The sequence below is a fragment of the Clupea harengus genome, chromosome 22 (genome assembly GCF_900700415.2).
Source record: "Clupea harengus chromosome 22, Ch_v2.0.2, whole genome shotgun sequence".
In the NCBI taxonomy this organism is placed as follows: domain Eukaryota; kingdom Metazoa; phylum Chordata; class Actinopteri; order Clupeiformes; family Clupeidae; genus Clupea; species Clupea harengus.
In genome coordinates this window covers 2093720-2114436 of record NC_045173.1, presented here as the reverse complement: position 1 = coordinate 2114436, position 20717 = coordinate 2093720, and the positions used below count along the sequence as shown (strand labels likewise).

General features: G+C 46.5%; 3 protein-coding genes across 4 annotated transcripts; 2 read left to right on the top strand and 1 right to left on the bottom strand.

The window, feature by feature from the left end:
* Positions 1-2654: 2654 nt before the first annotated feature.
* Positions 2655-11505, top strand: fbxo10 (F-box protein 10). 2 transcript variants are annotated; one of them, XM_031559625.2, is made up of 13 exons: positions 2655-3398; positions 3700-3808; positions 4365-4455; positions 4548-5157; positions 5606-6406; positions 6901-7050; positions 7488-7624; positions 7778-7848; positions 7964-8116; positions 8308-8625; positions 8733-9043; positions 9394-9587; positions 10364-11505. In XM_031559625.2, the coding sequence occupies exons 4-13, from the start codon at positions 4564-4566 to the stop codon at positions 10548-10550; spliced, it is 2916 nt and encodes a 971-aa protein (XP_031415485.1). In that variant the 5' UTR covers positions 2655-3398; positions 3700-3808; positions 4365-4455; positions 4548-4563; the 3' UTR covers positions 10551-11505. The 2 variants fall into 2 exon arrangements, with proteins under 2 accessions (XP_031415485.1, XP_031415487.1); XM_031559627.2 differs by lacking the exon at positions 3700-3808.
* A 95-nt stretch (positions 11506-11600) lies between these two features.
* On the bottom strand, positions 11601-15977 carry polr1e (RNA polymerase I subunit E). The gene is made up of 12 exons (XM_012831862.3): positions 15827-15977; positions 15484-15587; positions 15235-15311; positions 15061-15146; positions 14718-14770; positions 14473-14617; positions 14192-14302; positions 13735-13831; positions 13259-13389; positions 13033-13114; positions 12275-12406; positions 11601-12020 (listed from the first exon to the last, which is right to left on the bottom strand). Exons 1-12 carry the CDS (start codon positions 15891-15893, stop codon positions 11858-11860), a joined length of 1248 nt encoding a protein of 415 aa, XP_012687316.1. The 5' UTR covers positions 15894-15977; the 3' UTR covers positions 11601-11857.
* A 452-nt stretch (positions 15978-16429) lies between these two features.
* LOC105903944 (zinc finger and BTB domain-containing protein 5) lies at positions 16430-20409 on the top strand. Its single transcript, XM_012831753.3, is given in 3 exon segments — positions 16430-16880; positions 17475-18077; positions 18080-20409. Coding segments are annotated over 2 exon segments (1968 nt in total). The 5' UTR covers positions 16430-16880; positions 17475-17477; the 3' UTR covers positions 19448-20409.
* The last annotated feature ends 308 nt before the right edge of the window (positions 20410-20717 follow it).

The following is a 20717-nucleotide window of genomic DNA, read 5'->3' as shown; positions in this document are numbered from 1 at the left end:
GTGTAGGCTTGGCTTCATGTATATTTATTTGCGGCATCTCAAAACATCTGATATTGCTACGCCGTGTGTGTGTGAGTGTGTGCGCGCGTGTGTGTGTGTTTGCCATACATATCAAATCTTTTCATATTAACTTCCCCGATTCTTACCAAAGCAAATAATTGAAAGCAGTTTTTGACTACATTTTCAAGGTACAAGACCTTGAAGAGAGAAACAGCAAACCAGCATACAAATTCTCTACTCCTGGGGCTAGCTACTGGGGCTACTCTAGATGTAGAGATTCTCTATATATCTGTCACTCTAAAATATCAGTTTGGATGACCGGTTTGTAAAAATATTTCTCTGTTTCAAGTCTGTGTAAAAGTCACGTCAGTATCTAAGAATCAGGCTTTGTTACAATTTTTCTTTTGATCTCACACATGAGTCTCACTCATTTGCTAACCGAAACACCACAAGTATTTAGCCAGACACCTGAAAATGTAATATTTATAACGAAACTGACTTTTTAATTCAACAATACAACTTTACAAAAAATTAAAAATAACCAATTACAGAACTACATTGACCAATTATGTCAAAAAAAGCATTTGCATGTAAATGTTATGTTTTGTTGATTCTTCCTGTCATATAGTTTTAGTATGAGCATTAAATCATGTCAAGGGGGCCATTCCGTTCCTTTAAAATGGATAACATTGTTAAAAAACAAACAAACAACAAAAAAAACCTTGCATTCTGCAACCAACCCCCCTCTACATTAGTGTTTATGCCCTGCACTTTGTCAGACTCTCTCTTATAAATCCTATTGACTGAGACTGAGTTCTTCATGTCCTGCCTTGGTATTATATATGTCTCATATATAAATAATATTCTTGTCAGCAGAAGGAACCCCATGCATGAAACAAACCTACAGTGACACAGATTCAGAGAGATGGAAACCATAGGACACCAATGGGAGAATGCTGCCACCTGGTGGAACAGCACTGAAATTACACTTGGCATTGTGCAAAATCTTTATTTTCATAAAACCAGTTTCATAATCCTTCGGTAATCCCTAACAGATTTCCCAGTGTTCCACATTAAGGTCTATACTTGCTGTAGAACACCAGGTTGATAATTGATAATTATACAACCTCTGAATCATCTAACCATTCAAAACCAAGACACCTTAAACACAAAGAGCTTCAGATAGAAAGTAATATTTAACAAGAAACAGATACAAAAAATGTGCATATAGAGGCCACAGTTGTTTAATTCTATTTTAGAGTAAAAGTCAGATGAAAAAAAAAACATTCCATATGTATACAGTGCATAATTTAGAAATCCTCATTATCAAACCAGCAATTTGTAATATTGCACTTTTGTTAATTTCCTAGAAAAAAGAACAGCCTAGAAGGTCAAAAGGGAAGGGGCTTAAAGGAGAAGCCATGTAAATGAATAAGTAGAATCAGATCTAATGGTTATTTTGCTACCCCAGAGTTGGACTTTCCACCAACTTCTCTGAATAGAGTTTAAGTATCCTCAAGCAAGCATCTTAAGCATCATAATTCTGCACCAGGAGACAGGCATATCTTTGCAGAGACGTGAAAGAAAGCAATCACTCCTTGCCCTTGCAGGCAGACACAAGGCACTAAACAGATGTCAGATCAAAGATCACAGAACACCTTCCTGCCAGTCTTAACATAGACTGGCACATTCATTTTGAAGAACATGTTAGAATAATTCATGTTTAATTCTAATTCAAGCTATAAGAGTCACACAAATATAAAACACATATGAATAATGATTCTGATTCACAATTCTTTCGCATCCTAGATGGGTGGGACTGTGATAAGTATGAGACTGTTGTCATTCATGCATTAGAAAAATAAGGAATGCAGTGTCATTCAAGCATTTGAACATTTAGGAACTCTATCTGGAATCTATCTCTTTTATCTGAAGACAGTGGGCTTGAGATTTGTATGGAGGCAAGGCAAGTGTGACATCAACCAATAAAGCAGTAGGCTCTTCATTTTGAACTTCTGATTTTCTTCACTTTGTTCTTCTAGGTGCTGGGGTTGGAAAACACAGTGTACAATATAAACATGGAACAAGACTGTGACATTTCAAATTGTGTTAGAATATTGTCTGTAAATCTGTACAAGATAATGAAATTAAAGCAACACTATGCAACAATTTGACACTTTTTTAGGTATGGTTTTATAGGCAACTAGTTTTGGTACCATCCTCAAATTCATTTAAAAAGCATATGGTCATGTGAAGGACAGCTAAACACCTGTGTCTTTCCCACTAGCCATCCAGGATATGTAATATATAGTTCTGTGTTCCAGGCTGGAACACCGGGCAAAAATGGAAGAAAAGCTTTTACAGCATGACATTGCCAGATAGCAAGGTACCAGTTAGTGTGTTGGCAAGCTTTAATCAGTGCCAACTGGGCTGTTGGTGTTTTTTGCAAGGGTTTTTGCATGCCTTTTAGGTAGTTAGCTTGTTTTGGAACATAACTACTTATTGCTGCTTTAAATAGCTGCAGCTCTATCTATTTCCTGGATTCAGTTTGTACGTTTTATGTTTAGACACTATGGTGGTGTAGGCTTAAGTCTACTACACCACTGGGGGACGCCAATGTCACAAATGTACGGAATCACTGGCCATTCAGGCCAACTCAATTTGAGAGCCATCGTCATTTCCTCTAGGTATCTCCGAAAGTGATGAGGATTTATAGGCTAACACTATATAAGACCTGTGTCCTATTTCATTTGTTGCAATTGTGACAGGTCATATTAACGTAGGCTACGACTCGTGGATGGAATCGTGTAGTAGCCTACTTACTCTTCGTTGCTAAGAGGCTTTGGCTGACGCTGTTCTTATCGTTACATCGATAAACATGTCAGAACAACTGCAGACGTTTTACCTCTCTTCAAAACCGATCAGTCGACAATACGAGCGCTCAGAAAGAGATGTGCTACAAAGTAACTTGTTTGCCATAGCTTACTGCCAACCAGGGCCGTTGGCATATCTGCAGTGATGTTTTTGTAGGGCCCCTAAAGTAGGCTACATATACTAAGGTGGCACCGCATAGTGAAGCAGTGACTGCCCTCTTTGAGTGTTTAATATGAGAATAATGAATTGCCCCGGTTGTGACTAGCCGAATCGATTCAGAGGGCTGGTCGCCTGATTTACGCCTCTTTTTTCCAAGAATACCCATTCCCTTTGGGTGCCTATACTAGCCTGCCCCCGTTTCCACGCCTCGTCGTAAACCGGAGGAGAAAGCCAAGGAAAAATATCCAACTCGTCCTTGCTTGGTGTGCAGTTCCTGAATACTACTGGCTAACACGTTTGTCTGGAAGGAGAGCTTGAGGTCTGACAGCAACAAAAATGACGGTTGGCGAAAGAAAACGTAAACGGTATCAAGACTAAAATCTTACTTAAACGACGCAAGTTTTTTTTTTTTCGTTGTTAGACAGGTATAATCTGTATTGTAACATTGTAACGGGGTTAACATAGGCAATTGTAGTAGGCATGATGGCTACAAAGTTGCATGAAGGGTTTTTGTTTTTCCAAGTACGGTGGATCTGTGAGGATGCTGATTGCCATTTCCACAGTCATCGACGTAGCTGTCATACATAAACATTGTTTGAAATTTTCAGCCTGTTGTGCTCAGTCAGACCCCATTTAATTGTGTTTGTTAAATCTTGCTTTTGTCAGGAAAGGTTGATCACATGCAGTAGGAGGGACTAAACAAAATGTTGCCGAATTTGTGGTGCCTTTTTGCCCAAACGTCACCTGGATTCAAAAATGCTGAATGAGGAGAGAGGTGATTTTTTTTGTTGGTTCATCTGTGTTATTTTGACATTGTTCTGAGCAATAAGCCTTAGCTGTTGACATACAATCCAGTCATAGGCTACAACTAAGTTGTGTTATGGTATACTGTGCGGTAACTAATGCCTATACTGAATAGTCATTACGTAGTGTAATGTAAAGTAACGTAATGACGATTGAATTTAATTTAATATGACAGTGAGGGCGGTAGGACAATGTAACTTTTACTCAGAAAGCGAACACGGGTAGGTTGCGGCTGACAATGGATCCAAAACTGCCTTGATTCTGCCACATTCATTCCAGAGTTAGATGCCATCTGCCCTGCTGTGTGAATATTCTCATACTGCTCCCTTTGGTCTCGCCTCTACTTGGAGATTGGATATAGGAGTTGGCTCAGCGATCAATTTCCAAAGACAACAGAATAACAGCAGTCAGCAGTCCTGACAGATTTCAGGCCAGGAGGGAGTTGTCTCTTGGAGTTGAAGCCTCATGTATCTACATGTAAAACTCAAAAGGCCTCTGAATGCAGCATGCATTTCTACTATTTACAGATGAGGACAACCTACTGAATGCCATGGGAATTCCTCATCACCTGACCTACTGGGATTTAAACTGACAGCTGATACCCTCAAGGGGCCCTAGGTATAGTGACTTTGACCCATTTACCTGACTGATTGATTCCCATTAGTGATTCATTTTCAGACGATGTGTCTCTGTCCTCTGCTGTGATGTAGGAGAGTGGACAGGGGTATGATGGAGATGAGGGCACTGCCAATGGAGCTGTGGCGGCTGATCCTGGCCTATCTGCCCCTCCCTGACTTGGGCAGGTGCTGCCAGGTGTGCCGGGCGTGGCGCGAGCTGGTCCTCAGCCTGGATGCCACCCGCTGGCGCCAGCTCTGCCTGGGCTGTCCCGAGTGCCGCCACCCCAACTGGCCCCGTCGGCCCAACCTGGAACCACCCTCCTGGAGAGAGGCACTGCGGCAGCACTCCCTGGCCAGCCGTACATGGGCTCAGAATGTTCCAGAGCTGCAGTCCTCTGCGTGCCTCACCCTGTTCCGCAGGCGCAAGGACAGGCGGGTATGGCGGGTGGGGGCCGGGCCGGGCTGTGACTTTGAGACCCTGAGGGGAGCGCTGACGGTGGCAGGACCATACGACCGAGTGGCACTCCAACCGGGCCTCTATGAGGAGCAGGCTGAGGTGTCCCTCAAGGTGCCTGTGGAGATTGTGGGCATGGGCAAACTAGGTGACGTGGCGCTGTTGGTTAGCTTTGATCAACAGTGCCCCACTGCCCGGCTCTGCAACTTGGTGCTTATGCCTGCTTGGTTCTCCCCTGTGGTTTACAAGGTGAGAGAATTGTAACAATGAACGTTATACTGATGTTTTATTTATTTAAATGTTTTACTAATTCACATGGTTATACTACAAGTGGCCAACACTTCTTAAGTCAGAGACATGTTGATGTTACCTTGCAACTATGTTGTGGTATAAAAGACATTCAACAAAAACTAAATCATTTTGTCCCAACACATAGTCAGACTCTTATATAGTATTATAGAACACCCTTTTTCAATCAGTCTTAACCCAGGGACGTGAGACCAACTACCTGAGAGAGTGAAAATTCAATTGAATCAAATTGATTCAGCTCTGGTTAAAAGAATCCGAGAGATAATCAAAGAAGGTAGAAGTTCGCACTGATGGGAAAGAACTTTCCTTTATGTTCCCATTGTTGTCTCCCTCTCTCTTTATCTTTCTTCCTCTCTCTGTGTGTGTGTGTGTGTGTGTGTGTGTGCAGACATCAGCAGGTCATGTCCAGCTGGATAACTGTAACTTTGAGGGGGCCCAGATGCAGGTGAGGGGCCCAGGCACCTGTCAGGCACGCTTCTGCTCATTTGCACAGGGGGCCTCTGCGCACTTCTTGGGCGTGGCTCTGAGTTTGATGGACAGCTGCGAGTTCAGTGGCAGCGACTCGGCCTCTGTGACCGCGGAAGGCCCGCCCGTCGCTGAGCGCAACTGGGCCTGCAAGCATCTGGCTGCTCTTGTTAAAACTATGGCAATGAACTCCATGGCAATGACCCCAACAGACCCCCTCAAACAGGGCACTGGGAACAGCCCGTCCACAGCCAGGCCCCCTGGAGGGCTCATCCCCATGGAAACCTGGATTGGTCAAGAGACAGACAAAGGGGGAGGGACGAAAGGGGGAGAAGGAGCACTTCTGGGCCAGGAGACAGTGCTGGAGGACGGATGGGGCGAGGGGGACTTGAAGAAAGAGGACGAGGAGGAGGGTGGGGTGATGAAGAGGGCCGATCCAGCGTACTCCCTCTCCTACGAGGCCCATGGGCTGGCCCATCTGTGGCAGCGCGGCGGGGACGTGAGCGAGGCTGAGGAGCCGGTCCTGCGCTCACTGCCCGAGGAGCTGCAGGTGGATGCAGACGCTCAGATGCTGGTTGCCACGGTGTACGGCTGCGTGCTGCGTCACTGTCTGCTGCGCGACGGCAAGGGCGGCGTCCACATGTGCAATCATGCCCACACGCGTCTCGAGGCCAATGTCTTCACACGCCTGCACTACGCAGTCCGCTGCATCCAGAATGCCAAGGTAGGTTGGCTATGTTCTCGCAACACACACCACACACACAACACACACCACACAACACACACGCCACACACGCCACAAACCACACAACACACACGCCACACACAACACACACAGCACACACAACACACACCACACACACCACACAACACACACGCCACACACGCCACAAACCACACAACACACACGCCACACACAACACACACAGCACACACAACACACACCACACACCACAGCACACACCACACAAAACACACACCACACACAGAGTTCCTATGCACAGCACATGGACAGGTCCTTTGCTCAGGTTCCAATGCATAATTTATTGTACTGTGGCACTGCACTGCACTGTGTTAACCTCACTGTTCTATTTGTCTCTTCCTCTGAAGCATTTCTTAACTGTTATCTCTCCCCCCCTCCCTCTCTCCCTCCTCCCTCCCTCCCCCCTCCCTCCCTCCCTCCCTCCCTCCCCCCTCCCTCCTCCCTCCCTCCCTCAGATGGTAATGTTGGGTAATGAGGTGAGTGGGTGTAGGGCCTCTGGGGTGTTCCTTCGCCTCTCTGCTCAGGGGCTCATAGCGGAGAACAACATCCACTCAAACGCCGAAGCTGGCCTCGACATCCGCAAAGGAGCCGACCCCATCATTCTGGTATTCAGTATTCATACTTGCCAATGCATCCGTGATCCTCTCAGAAGCTGGATGTCCTTTTAACACCCACACCTTTGAGCCTGTCTCACCCCCACCACCATTAATGATACCTCTCTAACATGGTGACATGGTTTACTGTAAGCTGGAATACGACCCTCTGAAGTTTCAGGTAGGGGCTATGGAGCAGCTGTTTAACATCGTCGCGCTACTCAAGAGAGCTATGTAGTCGCCATGGCAGTGTGAACTGCTATCCCACTCAGGAATGTAGGCCAGACCCTTTAGAAGCACACTGGAGCCTGTTGACTCTACAATGGCTGCAGTTGAGAATTGGTCAAAGAGTCATGCTATTTTTTAAATCAAACTGATCAGGTCTGCAGAGGAACAACAGTTGTTGTCTGTCCACTCGATCACTCTTTTCTTGCTCTGTGTCTCCCCAGTGCAATAGAATACACAGTGGTCTGCGCTCTGGGATTGTTGTCCTGGGAAATGGCAAAGGCTCTATCCGTAGCAACCAGATCTATGGCAACAAGGAGGCCGGAGTGTACATACTGTTTAATGGGAATCCTGTGGTCAGGTATACTGTTATTTATGAATGTAATACTCTGAACATGATGTTAAAGCAGTTCCAGGAATACTGGTGTTTTAAAATCTGTTTCTACGTGGTACTTGTTCCATATGTAATAGTGTTAATAATGATTGATAATGATAATGTGTGTTTGTGACGCAGTGGAAACCACATCTTCCAAGGGCAAGCAGCAGGCATTGCTGTGAATGAAAATGGCCGAGGTCTTATCACTGGTATGACTGTTTTTTTTTTCTTCTGTTGCCTCTCTGCACTCTACCACTGTGTGTTTAAAAGTTGTATATTTTCTCCCCAGCCTAATTTGTGCTTCCCTCCTGGTTTGGTTGGTAGACAATGTGATCCGTGAGAACCAGTGGGGTGGTGCAGATATCCGCCGCGGGGGAGATCCCATCTTGAGGAATAACTTCATCTGTCACGGCTACTCTGATGGGGTGGTGGTGGGGGAGAGGGGCAGGGGCCTCATTGAAGGAAACCACATCTATGGTAAGCATTTCCTGTGCGCCCTCTGCCGTAGGACTTCCTGTTGGACTATTTTGGATAATAGTTTTTTTTTTACCTTAATCTTGACCACAAATCTGGCCAACAGTGTATGTTGGACATGTAGCCATTAAGCTTTTAATATATTTCTTACTGATCACTGATGTAGCAGTGCAATTTCGTTTTTGCCCCTCTAGGTAACAATGGCTGTGGTGTGTGGGTGATGTCCTCCAGCTTGCCTCAGCTGCTGGGGAACTACATTACCCATAACCGCATGTATGGGCTAGCTCTCTTCTGCCGGAAGGACCCAGAGCCTGGAGCTGGGAGAGAGGGAGGAGTGGAGAGGGGGGTAGAGAGAGATGGAGAGAGAGGAGTCGGAGGAGGAGAAAATCTGAATGAGGAAGGAGAGCTGTCAGCATGGGAGAATGACCTCGACAGTGAGGACGAGCGCTTCTCTGCTCGGCGGCCAATCAGTGTCGCACTGGTAGAGAGCAACTGCATGAGTCACAATGGAGGTCATTGATCATCATTTGTGTATTAGAAGGAAACTCTGTTATTAAAACTCAGAACATGTGCAGATGCTGATCCCTGTGTGTGTGTGTGTGTGTGTGTGTTCCTGTAGCAGAGGGAGTGTATGTGAGGAGCTGTGAGAGTGTAAACATCGTGGGCAACATGGTGGGCGAGAACAGAGGCGTGGGTGTGGCCGTGCTGCAGAGCACCCAGCTCACGCGCCTGGTTGGCAACTGCATCCGTGGGAATGCCCACGCCGGAGTTACCGTGGCAAAGGAATGCCGCGTGGAGCTCCGTGGTAATGGTGTCTATGCCAACGGTGGCCATGGCGTCAGTTACTGTGGCGACGGACTGGTTGTAGAGAATGACATTGTGGGAAACCGCCGCAGTGGTATCCGAGCAACAGACAATGCAGACGTGAAGGTTAGTAAGGCAGAGAACATGACTCACATTACAACAGCCAGTTATTTAATTGGTGATGTATTGGGGCGACAGTGGTACAGTAGGTAGAGAAGTCGTTTAGTAATCAGAAGGTTGCTAGTTCGATTCCCTGTCGAAGCGTCCTTGAGCAAGACACTGAACCCCTATTTGCTCCTGATGTGCAGTGTGCCATCAGTGTAAATGTAAAAAAAATGTGTATACATTCTAAGTCGCACATATGTAAGTCACTCATATGTAAGTCGCTTTGGATAAAAGCGTCTGCTAAATGACTAAATGTAATGTATTCACCTGAAAACCCATGTCATTCTACTGCTTTTGCATCGGCGGTCTAGGTGCTGAGGAACCGCGTTCAGGCTGGCCTGGGCTGTGGGATCTGCATCGAGGAGCAGGTGCGAGGACTGGTTCAGGACAACCTGGTCTTCCAAGGCCATTCATCCAGTCCCACCCCCCAGATCCAGCTGGACCCCCAGAACCAGGAGTGTGTGCTGCTCAACAACACCCTGCTCAGCCCCTCACTGCAGCAGGGGTCAGTCTCTTCACCACTGCTTCACACACACAGAGGCACCCAGACTACTTTACATCCAGAATATGTCTCACAGTTCTGACTGCCTTCATAGACGTTATGCACTAAGCAGACAGATCTCAATTCTGACTGCCTTCATAGGCGTTATGCACTAAGCAGACAGATCTCAGTTCTGACTGCCTTCATAGGCGTTATGCACTAAGCAGACAGATCTCAGTTCTGACTGCCTTCATAGGCGTTATGCACTAAGCAGACAGATCTCAATTCTGACTGCCTTCATAGGCGTTATGCACTAAGCAGACAGATCTCAGTTCTGACTGCCTTCATAGGCGTTATGCACTAAGCAGACAGATCTCAATTCTGACTGCCTTCATAGGCGTTATGCACTAAGCAAACAGATCTCAATTCTGACTGCCTTCATAGGCGTTATGCACTAAGCAGACAGATCTCAATTCTGACTGCCTTCATAGGCGTTATGCACTAAGCAGACAGATCTCAGCCTTCATAGACATTATGCACTAAGCAGACAGATATCAGCCTTCATAGACATTATGCACTAAGCAGACAGATATCAGCCTTCATAGATGTTACTGTAGTAGGCAGACAGATCTCAGCCTTCATAAACGTTACTGTAAGCAGACAGATCTAATTTCTGACTGCCTTCATAGACATTACTGTAGTAAGCAGACAGATCTCAGTCTTCATAGACGTTACTGTAGTAAGCAGACTGATCTCATTTTCCAGAAATAACCAGCCTGTAATGTCGCTTTGTTTACTAGATCTGGCTGCCCTGACCCCCACTGGGCCCTGGAGAACCCCCCTCCACGTCCCCATGGCAACGACCCATCTGGTTCCAGCTCCTCTGCCCATCCCACAAACCTTGCCATTGCAGTTACGACAAGAATTACAGCCTCAGTGGAGAGCGGTTGCCATAACAACGGCAGCATCTTCTGCACAGTTCTTTGAGGGTGACCTGTGAAGATTCTTTTGACTACACATGTCACCTTGACACTGAAGGGCCCAAATATGCACTCCAGGGCTGGTTTGGCCCACTGAAAGAGACTTACTGAGCATACATTTTACAGTCTGTTGTAGAGTTCACCTTTTTGAGTGATAAAGCTGTGGTCAAACACCACAGCATGATGACTTGAGCCACGTTTGGTTAAGCGAAACAGGCCCAGTGATGTATGAGCTGAATACAGGAATGGCTGCTGGCGATCGTAACCCAAGTGTCAAGAAGCCCATCAATGCCTTTACCACAGACGACGACATCACTCCTTCGGCACCCACCAGCAGTGAGGCATGTGCCAAAGCACATGAAGAACTCTGAGGCAGGAGAGTATGATGGGAGGTCAAAGAGAATAAAAGCACAAACAGGGTGGCGGTTGCTTCCCTGCTGAGGCCTTGAGAAGGTAAACAGCAGAGGTGTGCGTGCGTGCGTGTGTGTGTGTGTGTGTGCGCCAAGGGACCCCTCTCCCCATGGCATCAGCACCCATCTGCACCTAGCAGGCAGCAGGGCCAATTTAACCACGACACGCCCAGCTGCTTCTGCCATGACAACACCTGACTGGGCTATTCTCAAACCACACTGAGCCCATGAAGCTAAAGGATGGAAACCAGCACGAGTCTACTTAGTGTTCTACAATGTCTCACATGTCATTATGAAGTGTCAATTCTCACATTCCATACCAGCAATTTATTTCAAACAATCTGTCTGGGGTGGGGGGGGGTATGGCCCGTTACTGGGCAAACGTTTCTTTTTTGACATTACTGAAATGCCTGTCTGTTGAATGTACTCCTGTGGTTCCTTTAGTGAAACTGACACCACTGTCTTAGTATTTGCCTCAGCTAAACCATGACCCACAAACCCTGTTTACAAATGTGCCTCTCTTTTTGTTTAATTAAAAATGATAAATATGTAGTTCGCAATCGCAATTCACTGGTTTAGCCTCAGCAAGCTACGGAGTGCTCACTTTTCAACCCAATGCAGTCAAAGAAAGACAGATTGTTTTAATGTAGGTGTTCAATTGGTCCTTTTATACTCAATGCAATGGACAGATTCATCTCTCACAAGGTAGCGATAAACACATTTTTGGGGTGGCTATCTAGCGTTACGTGTTTGATATTTTCACAAGCCAACATTTATGTTTCAAATTTGCAGGTGAACTAGCAAACTGGTAGTGGCATCTGCTTCCAAGACAAACCGATACATGAGTGTTCCATTCGCGTCTTACGGTCCCGTTTCCTTCGAGCAGCTTCGACCATGAAAGCTGTTATCGGACTTTCTTGCGTTTCCTTGTCTGTGTAAATCGGTCGTACTTGATGAGAGGGAGCTTCAGGGTGGCGATTCTGTGTTCATCGTACCCAGCCTTGTCCGCACCTTCCGAGGGCATTTTACTCAACTTCAGCCCCATGGACTTAGCCACCTCCACCATCCTACAAGAATGACAGGCGCATGCAGATGGAAAAAAGGGCTTGTGAACTTTCCACAAAACTTAAACAAAATGCAGCTTGTCAAACAAACAGAGTAAGAGCTTAACTACTGGACACAACAGGCCCTGGTATTGAGTCAGTGAAATCTGTGAGTGAGAGTGTGGTCTTGCAATCCAGTGCTGTCTATTGAGTCAGTGAAATCTGTGTGTGAGCAAAAGAGTGTGGTCTTGCAATCCAGTGCTTTCTATTGTACGCACCTGCTGTCATAGAAGCCCAGGTCCTGATACAGTCGTGTGAGATTGGCAGTCTGGTGGTTTATGTGCAGAAGCAGAGCCAGACAGTATGAGGCCAGTTTTACTTTCATGGAGGAAGCCACAACGTTTTTTACCCTAAGACAAACAAACACAAAGGGAAAACTGAAACGGTCAGAAGTCACAAACATGACAAAAAGAAGTCTAGTCCACGTGACACTAGTGGTGTTTCCAGTTCTAGCTAACATCTACCAGACATGGGGGCCACTCCCTCGCTTCAATGTGCCGTGTACACGCAGTTAGGCGCCATATGAAATGTTTCTTCAGCTCAACTTATTTTTTACAGCCTCTTATATGATGTTAATTGGTACCGCATGGTTCTTACCTAGGGAGCACACATAATGATATATGTTATAATGATATATATATATATATATATATATACATACACACACACACACACACACACTACTGTAGAGTTCTTTCCATAGGAGCATCTGGTAAATGGATTAGTGTATCGTAAGCATTGCCCAGAAGAGACCCAGACACATCAATAAAAGTAATGGCCATCAGGATATAAAGACGGCTAGGCGGGGTAAAGAAGCCAGGCTTACAGCAGTGTTAAGGGTGCACAGTAATCCTTATGAAAACAATCAATCTAATCTGAAATCGGGCCATTAAATAATCCAGATGGTTAAATGACAATGAAACTAAAATGACTATGAGTATTGCACAGTCTGTGCTTATAGGCAATAACCACGCACCTGCCATGACTGAAACTTTCCACTGTAAAGGCCTTCATCACTTTATTTAAGATGATCTTTGGACAGTCCTCCTCAGAACCAACTGAAATATGAATGGGGAAAATCCTCATGCACAAATAAAACACACATTTTCTTTCCAATACTAGGCAAAAACACATTTGACGGTTTCCTACAAAATGTTTTTTTTTTTAAAAATATATTCACACAGGAAGGCATATACCCGTACATTTGCGGGAGATGAATTTCTGATGTGCTAGTTTCATGAGCAGGAAGAGGTACCACAGACATCTCGCCTGTCTGTCACGAGCCTCAGGATCCTCTGGCAATGCCTCCAAAAGCCGCATCACTGTCTGGGGACTGTAACACACACACACACACACACACACACACACACACACACACACACACACACACACACACACACACACAAGCTGAGAGTAAAAACACTGGTAACATCGGTACCAACACGAGTTAGAGGGGAAAGAAGGACCCCACACATTCTGTCTACTGTATAACCATATATGAAATGATCTTATGGGAATATATGCTTATGTCTGAGAAAGCAAACACAAATCAAGCAGCTTTGGTTCCAAACACCTGGATAAGCACTAAACATGTCCAGGTCCTTTGACAGCTCTGTACACGTACAGTATGTACAATTCATGTTTCTCAAGGTGCTGTGCATGTGTGCCTGCTTCATACCAGCCTTTCTCCCTCATGCTGAGCAGGTCCTCCGAGGTGAGCTCAGACATCTTCTTTCCAACGGACTCCAGAGCAGCATACTCTACATCAGAAAGCACTGAACGCAGTTAAGGGAACAACGGCGATAAAACAGCATCTACATACAAGATATACATTATTATTATTATTGTTGTTGTTGTTTTTGTTGTTGTTGTATACATTCTTATATCAACACAAATATACACATGTGCACACATCCAATGACAAACTAACATCTATATATCTTATAGAAGCACACAAGTCACATATTGATGATGGAAGTAGAAAAGGTAATATAGTATTTGTAGTTGGAACTATTTTATGAAAAAAAAAATGACAACCTTAAAACCTTCAACTTACAGAACAAACAGTTGAACAGTAGGGCCCCTATGTAGTTCAAGGATTGAGTGAGTTGATAGACTGGAACATAAAAGGATACGCTCATCAAATGGATAAACCCCCTCCTCTGTGTCTGCCTCCGGGTTACACACAGGCAGGTACAGCGCTGTGTCCGCCACGGCCTCTGAATCCGCCACCTCCTGTTGCAGCACTGACACAGAGAGGACAGAGATGAATATGCACACTCCTCCACAGCGCTTTGAAGACTACAGATGGAGAAGGCACTCAAGACATACCAATACCTAAAAACAATGTGAGAGGAGACATGATTCTACATAACAGAAGATAAGTAAGTAGATTGAATGGAATCCCGTGCGTCACCTTCTAAGCCCTTCTGCTCAATGATGTTGCTGGCCGCCTGGGCCACGGCCTGCTGCAGGGAGTCCTCGCCCACCTGGTTGTTTCGACGGGAGCTCAGAGCACGCTTCTGTTTGTTTGTTCCAAATGCCTCAATCAAGGAATCCACCTAGAAAATCAACAGACATGTTGCTTTAGGTCAGAACAACTACACACAGTTGTTTCAGTATTCAGTCGCTCTCTCAAAGAATACTGGAATGGTACACTACCTTATGTCTGTAAGTCTTCTTGATGTCAGTATCCTCCGCTGGCATGGACTCCCCTATGACACACAGCAAACAAAGAGCCATTTGACTTCTAATTAGTCAGACACTTTTTGTCACACATTTCTCTGACTGAAAACCTGGTTAGAGAATACAAAGGAACACACACAAAACTGATATCTATGTGGTGTAGATAGACAGATCGATCGATCGATAGATAGATAGAGATACTTTACGGATCCTAAGTGAAATGTAGGCATCCAGTAGTTTATTCAAAACATAGAACACGAATACACATAAGATCATCATCAGCATAGTTTACATGAGAGACTGAGGCCTCCACACACACCTGGGATGAGAGGCTGCATGTTGAACAGTTGAGCACTGTGTACCTCCATCTGCATGGTTGACTTATCCAGGACTCCCACATAGTACCTGCACACCAGACAACCAGTAACGGTGCTGTAGAGATCAATCTTTCTTAAAGTGTACATAAAAAATGTTGCCTAAGATAGGTTCGTACTTGCACATGCTGTTGCATCGCAAGGATCCTGTGCCGAAGTTGTTTCCTACGTATGACAGCCTGTCCGAATCCGCCACCTGTGTGACCAGCACATTTGCTTCCATTATGACTTTGGTAAACATGTCTTTTGAACAGATACAGCCTTCGCCAGCTAGCAGCTGTCTGAGACTGTGTTTTGTCTAGGAAAACTTGTCAATGAACTAATCATAAGTGATTCATAACTAATATAATCAGAACGAAAAAGTTTACCAGGATACGCCGATTCCTTTTTCTTGGGTTGCTTGCAAGGACATTCTTGTAATATTTGAAATCCAGTTGATCTGTACTCTTCACGTCACCATTTGAGAACTGTACTGTAGACAACATCGAAATATAGACGAGTTAAACAGAGTTAAAGATACTCCACTTCACTTGACTCTGGGAAATAACTGCTTGAATGATGCTTAGCGTTGGGTTACTGCTAACCACGTGGGTAACAATACACATAACACACCCCTAAAAGTCGTTCCCAGATTAAATCCCACAATATAATCGCTTAAATGCATTGAGCACCACGCGACGGTGTCCTATAAGTAAACACATTTTTACTTACAGACAACAACATTGTCGTCTTCTTTCTCCTCGTCACAGCACTTCCAAGTGCATCTGGCGGCCGCCATTGTTATTATTGAAACGTCAGGAAAGAGAGAATGAGAAACCAAATTATTGCGACACCCTGAGGCCCGGAGTGTAACGATGGAACCTGTGTTTTAGATACCACTATCTCACCTCTTCTACGCTACTATCTGTCACAACAACAATGGTCACATAAAACACATGACAGCACAACAGGTGATTGAAAATGGGAATTTAACAAGTGAATCAATATCTGCAGATATTACAAGTTAAGAACCCCACCTTAACAATTTAGTTGGCACTGGCTTCTTTTTTAGGGTTAGGCTACAATCTTGGATAGACTATTGTGTTTTTTCTTAACTGTGCATTCTATTCTGGGATGACGACAACTGATATGCGTGCACGACTAAAACTGGAGAAAATACTCAGATTTAGTTTGTCCTGGTGACCGCTGGAGGTGATTTACTTTTTACAGGGCGAACAGTTTTGTTCTCCAATATGTTAGATTTGAAAACATGCGTTAAAAAAATGATTTCCATGTCAAGAAAGCATGTTACAAGAAAACTGAAAGCTGCGTATTTTTCGTAGGAGACTTTGCGCAGACTAGATTCATGATTCAGGCGCCGTCATTTCACCACCGTGTGGCCGTAACCTAGACAGATGCTGTGCGAGGACATAGAATAACGTTGTCTAGCTGCGTTTATATATCGATACTCCCACTGGTACCTCGTTGTTCTCCGCGACGTGAGATGTCCAAGCTAGCTAGCTACAGCTGCTAATTGTGTTTTATGTAAAATAAAACAATGAATAGTAGCATCACGTTAATTACCATAATCAACAGGCAGTGTCTGTGACAGTCATTTCCGAAAATGAACAAAGCTGTCCCAACCACAGAGTGTTGCAGACATTAGCTAGCTTGCTAGCCTGCTAGGTATAAGCTAGGAATAGGTATCCGTACGTCCAAAAGAGTGTGAAAACGCTGGATGGTGAGGTGAGCACCACTGTTTCTGTATTTTCCATTACCAACTAAGGTAAGTCCTGGCGACTGCGCAGAATTTCAAATACCAGGGATATTGTAAGGTTGTAAATGCTCGCTATAGCTAGCTCAGTTAGCTACTAGTGTTATTTAATGGCTGAGTTGTTTTACTTGCTAGTAAGGTGCACTCTGTCGCCCTATGTCTTGTCTGGCTGTATTGTTGCTAGGTAATTTAGCTAGCTAATACAATTTGCAAGCTCTCTTACAAAATTGGACCAAAAGCATTTGCTACAGACATTTTCTTATTTGTAGAAGTTTAATTGTGGAAGGCTCGAAGAAAGCTTCGAATAACGTGAATTACTGGAAACATTTTACGATCTCATGATTCAGGATAATAATATACGATGTAGGCCCTTTAATATCACCGTCACCTTTTTGTAATGAAGTAACGGCATCATCATCTCAGTAGTGCTACTGCAGATAGACACACTCATGGTCCCATAACTCAAGTAGGCCTGGAAGAAAGTGGGCTGAGAAAAGTGCAGAAAATGTTGTTCTGTCTGCAGACGTTGTTAAATCGGATGATGAACCCAGGCATTCAGCAGCAATCTAGACATAAGAGCTGTTCCTTCTTTTTGTTTTCCCTCAGGTGATGGACTTTCCAGGGCACTTTGACCAGGTCTTCCAGCAGCTGAACTACCAGCGTTTGCATGGGCAGCTATGCGACTGCGCGATTGTGGTGGGAAGCCGCCACTTCAAAGCCCACAAATCTGTTCTGGCAGCCTGCAGCACACACTTCCGTGCCCTCTTCACCGTGGCTGAGAGTGATTCCAGCATGAGCATGATCCAGCTGGACTCGGAGGTGGTGACAGCTGAGGCCTTCTCTGCGCTCATTGACATGATGTACACCTCCACGCTCATGTTGGGTGAGAGTAACGTCATGGACGTGCTGCTGGCCGCCTCGCACCTGCACCTCAACGCTGTGGTGAAGGCCTGTAAGCACTACCTGACCACGCGCACCCTGCCGCTCTCGCCCAACCGTGCGCCCCAGCACCAGCTGCACCATGCCGAGGCACCCACAGGGGGCGCCAGCCCCAGCTCCAGCCTTCAGCGCTCCTTCCTGCTGCAGCAGCTCGGCCTCAGCCTGGTCAGCTCCGCCCTCAGCGGCGGATTGGTGGAGGAGGGCAGAGAGGGCGGGGTGGTGGAGCAGCGTGTGTCCTTCCCCGCCGCCGTCTGCACAAGCGCAAACCCAACCTGTCTGTGATGGGCTCCGAGGCCGAGAGGGCCAGACAGCGCCTCCGCCCCACGCCTGCCTCGGAGGGGATGCTGTGCGGGGAGGCAGAGGGAGGCGCCTCCGCGGAGTCAGGGCTCCTCTCTCCTGACTCCCACAACAAGCTGGGGGAGGACTCCAAACCGGACATCGCTGCAGGAGGAGCTGCCATGGATGCCAGCGCCGGCAGTGGCACAGACTACAGCCGCAGGTCTGTGGCCCAGGAGGATGCCCAGATGCCCAGCCAGTCGGATGGGGGGAGGGGCAGCGGAGGGGCAGAGCCTCTGGGGAAAGAGGAATACATGGATCCTGACGGAGAAGGGCAAGGGAAGGAAGGGGAGGACGAGAAGATGCACGTGGTGGTGAAGAGCGAGCCGCTGAGCTCACCCGAGCCTCATGACGGGACCTCGCCGCTGGAGGGCGCGGACCAATCAGAGCCGTGTTTGGAGAAGAGTGAGCTAAGCCCCATCGGGTGCGAGCGCAGTTACAACACGGAGCGGCTGCAGCGGGAGCGCGAGAGAGCAGCAGACGCTCACGGCAGTGACGGCCTGGAGCACGGATCACCAGGGTTCCGCATCTCCAGCTTCCTGAGTGGGAGGAGCTTTGGGGACGATGTCATCGGCAGCGGGGCCACCTCCACTAATGAGGGCCGATTTCTGCTCGGAGGCAGCGACGGGCTCAACTCTTCTCCCTCCTCCTCTCTCCTCCTCTCGTCCCCACACCTTCTTCAGGGGGAGGCGCAGAGCTTTGGGGAGGCACAGGCCGAGTCCATGTTTCTGCGGCCCGGTGGCCCCGGGTCAGACATGCTCGGTCTGGACTTCCAGCGCTCGGGTCTGGGCCTCCACTCGCTCTCTCGACCTCCCAGAGGTCACAACGTTGCTTCAGGAACACTGGGTTTCCCAGGCTACCGCCGCATCGCCCCCAAAATGGCCCTGGGGGGGGCTCAGCATCAGGACCCTTCCTCCTCCTCCTCCTCCTTGTCCGCGTCCTCGTCCGGGGGAGCCGTGCTGCTGAACGGAGTGGGCACAGGGTTCGAGGGGAGCTTGGGCCTCCCCGGCCACCCCCAGCTCACGCGCGCCTCCGCCGACGTCCTGTCCAAGTGCAAGAAGGCTCTCTCCGAGCACAACGTTCTGGTGGTGGAGGGCGCGCGCAAGTACGCCTGCAAGATCTGCTGTAAGACCTTCCTGACCCTGACCGACTGCAAGAAACACATCCGCGTGCACACGGGGGAGAAGCCCTACGCCTGCCTCAAGTGTGGCAAGCGCTTCAGCCAGTCCAGCCACCTCTACAAACACTCCAAGACCACATGTCTGCGCTGGCAGAACAGCAACCTGCCCAACGCTCTGCTCTAGTCTAGGGTCTAGCGTCAGGATGTACAGCACATGGAAACATACAGCTACACGCACACACACACACACGCACGCACACACACACCACACACACACCACACACACACACACACACACACACGCACACACACACCACACACACACCACACACACACACACACCCGCTTATACTTTCAGAGCTGACTGTAGCTCTGAACAAGAAAATGTACACACTTCTCCAAAGAGCACGTCCCCGCATAAACAAGAATATTTAAACACACAGACACACTCTTTCTCCAACACACACACACACACACACACACAGACACACACACACACTTAAACACACTGGACAACATAACCTGCTCTCTTCTCTTCTTTGAAAAAGAATAATGCTGGGTCTGGTATGTGACTGTGGTAGTTTCAACTGTGTCCTGTTTTGAAGCACACCTTTATTAAATGAGATGTAGCTTCTACAAGACTCCCAGAGGTGGTCCAATGTGTGACGTTAGAAGATGAAGACTTTCCTGAAGGACTTTCCGAGGGGAAATGAAGTTTCTATTTGTGACCTGAAGAGAGCTTTCATGTGTAAATGCCTTTGAAACTGAAAGCACCTTTTAAAAAAATGATTGTTTAGCACTAAGGAAGTAGAAGTGATGATGTTGCCTGGTCAATGAGTGCTTCCTTCACCATTCAATTTTTTTTTAATTTTTATTTCCTTGCTGCCAATGAGCTTGTTTTTAAATTCATATAAACTAATGTGTGTACTGAAATGGAAAAGCATTTTAAAATAATTTGTTCATATCATGATATTTCTGCTGAACCACCGTCAGATTTTTTTTTGTGTCACAATTGTACTGATTTGCACAGAGCTCATTGTCGGGATAAGTTAAATCCAAATTCCAGTATTTTCTTTGTTTGTGCAGATATTGTGTTGATATTGTAGTGTGTGTGTGTGTGTGTGTGCGTGTGCGTGTGCGTGTGTGTGTGTGTGTGTGTGTGTGTGTGTGTGAGAGTGAGAGAGTGTTGGGTGAGAGCAGGGGTGTATAGTGCCTGACTGCTGAAGCCCTCACTGTACTCCTGTATGTACTCTGAGGGACTGAAAGAGAAGAGGCCTAACACCACCCCATCCTGATGGAATGAAGACCCGTACAGTATTCCTAACTTGATCTGCATTTTGTGAAAGAGAAGCTGACAAACTATGTGCAACGTTTTTAAAGAACAGTTCTGTCTGATCATTTTCAGTGTGTATCTGTGCATTTGTCTGGCAGACCTGCTTGAGCTGTGCTGTATT

What these genes read in the sequence shown, in the direction of transcription:
- fbxo10 (XM_031559627.2), top strand. Translation starts at nt 4,564, where the DNA reads ATGATGGAGATGAGGGCACTGCCAATGGAGCTGTGGCGGCTGATCCTG. An exon ending in TCTCCCCTGTGGTTTACAAG is followed by an intron (nt 5,158 to 5,605) that starts GTGAGAGAATTG and finishes GTGTGTGTGCAG; the next exon opens with ACATCAGCAGGTCATGTCCA. An exon ending in TGAAGGAAACCACATCTATG is followed by an intron (nt 8,117 to 8,307) that starts GTAAGCATTTCC and finishes TTGCCCCTCTAG; the next exon opens with GTAACAATGGCTGTGGTGTG.
- polr1e (XM_012831862.3), bottom strand. Translation starts at nt 15,893, where the DNA reads ATGGCGGCCGCCAGATGCACTTGGAAGTGCTGTGACGAGGAGAAAGAA. An exon ending in AAAGGAATCGGCGTATCCTG is followed by an intron (nt 15,312 to 15,483) that starts GTAAACTTTTTC and finishes CTGGTCACACAG; the next exon opens with GTGGCGGATTCGGACAGGCT. An exon ending in GAAATTCATCTCCCGCAAAT is followed by an intron (nt 13,115 to 13,258) that starts GTACGGGTATAT and finishes TTCATATTTCAG; the next exon opens with TTGGTTCTGAGGAGGACTGT.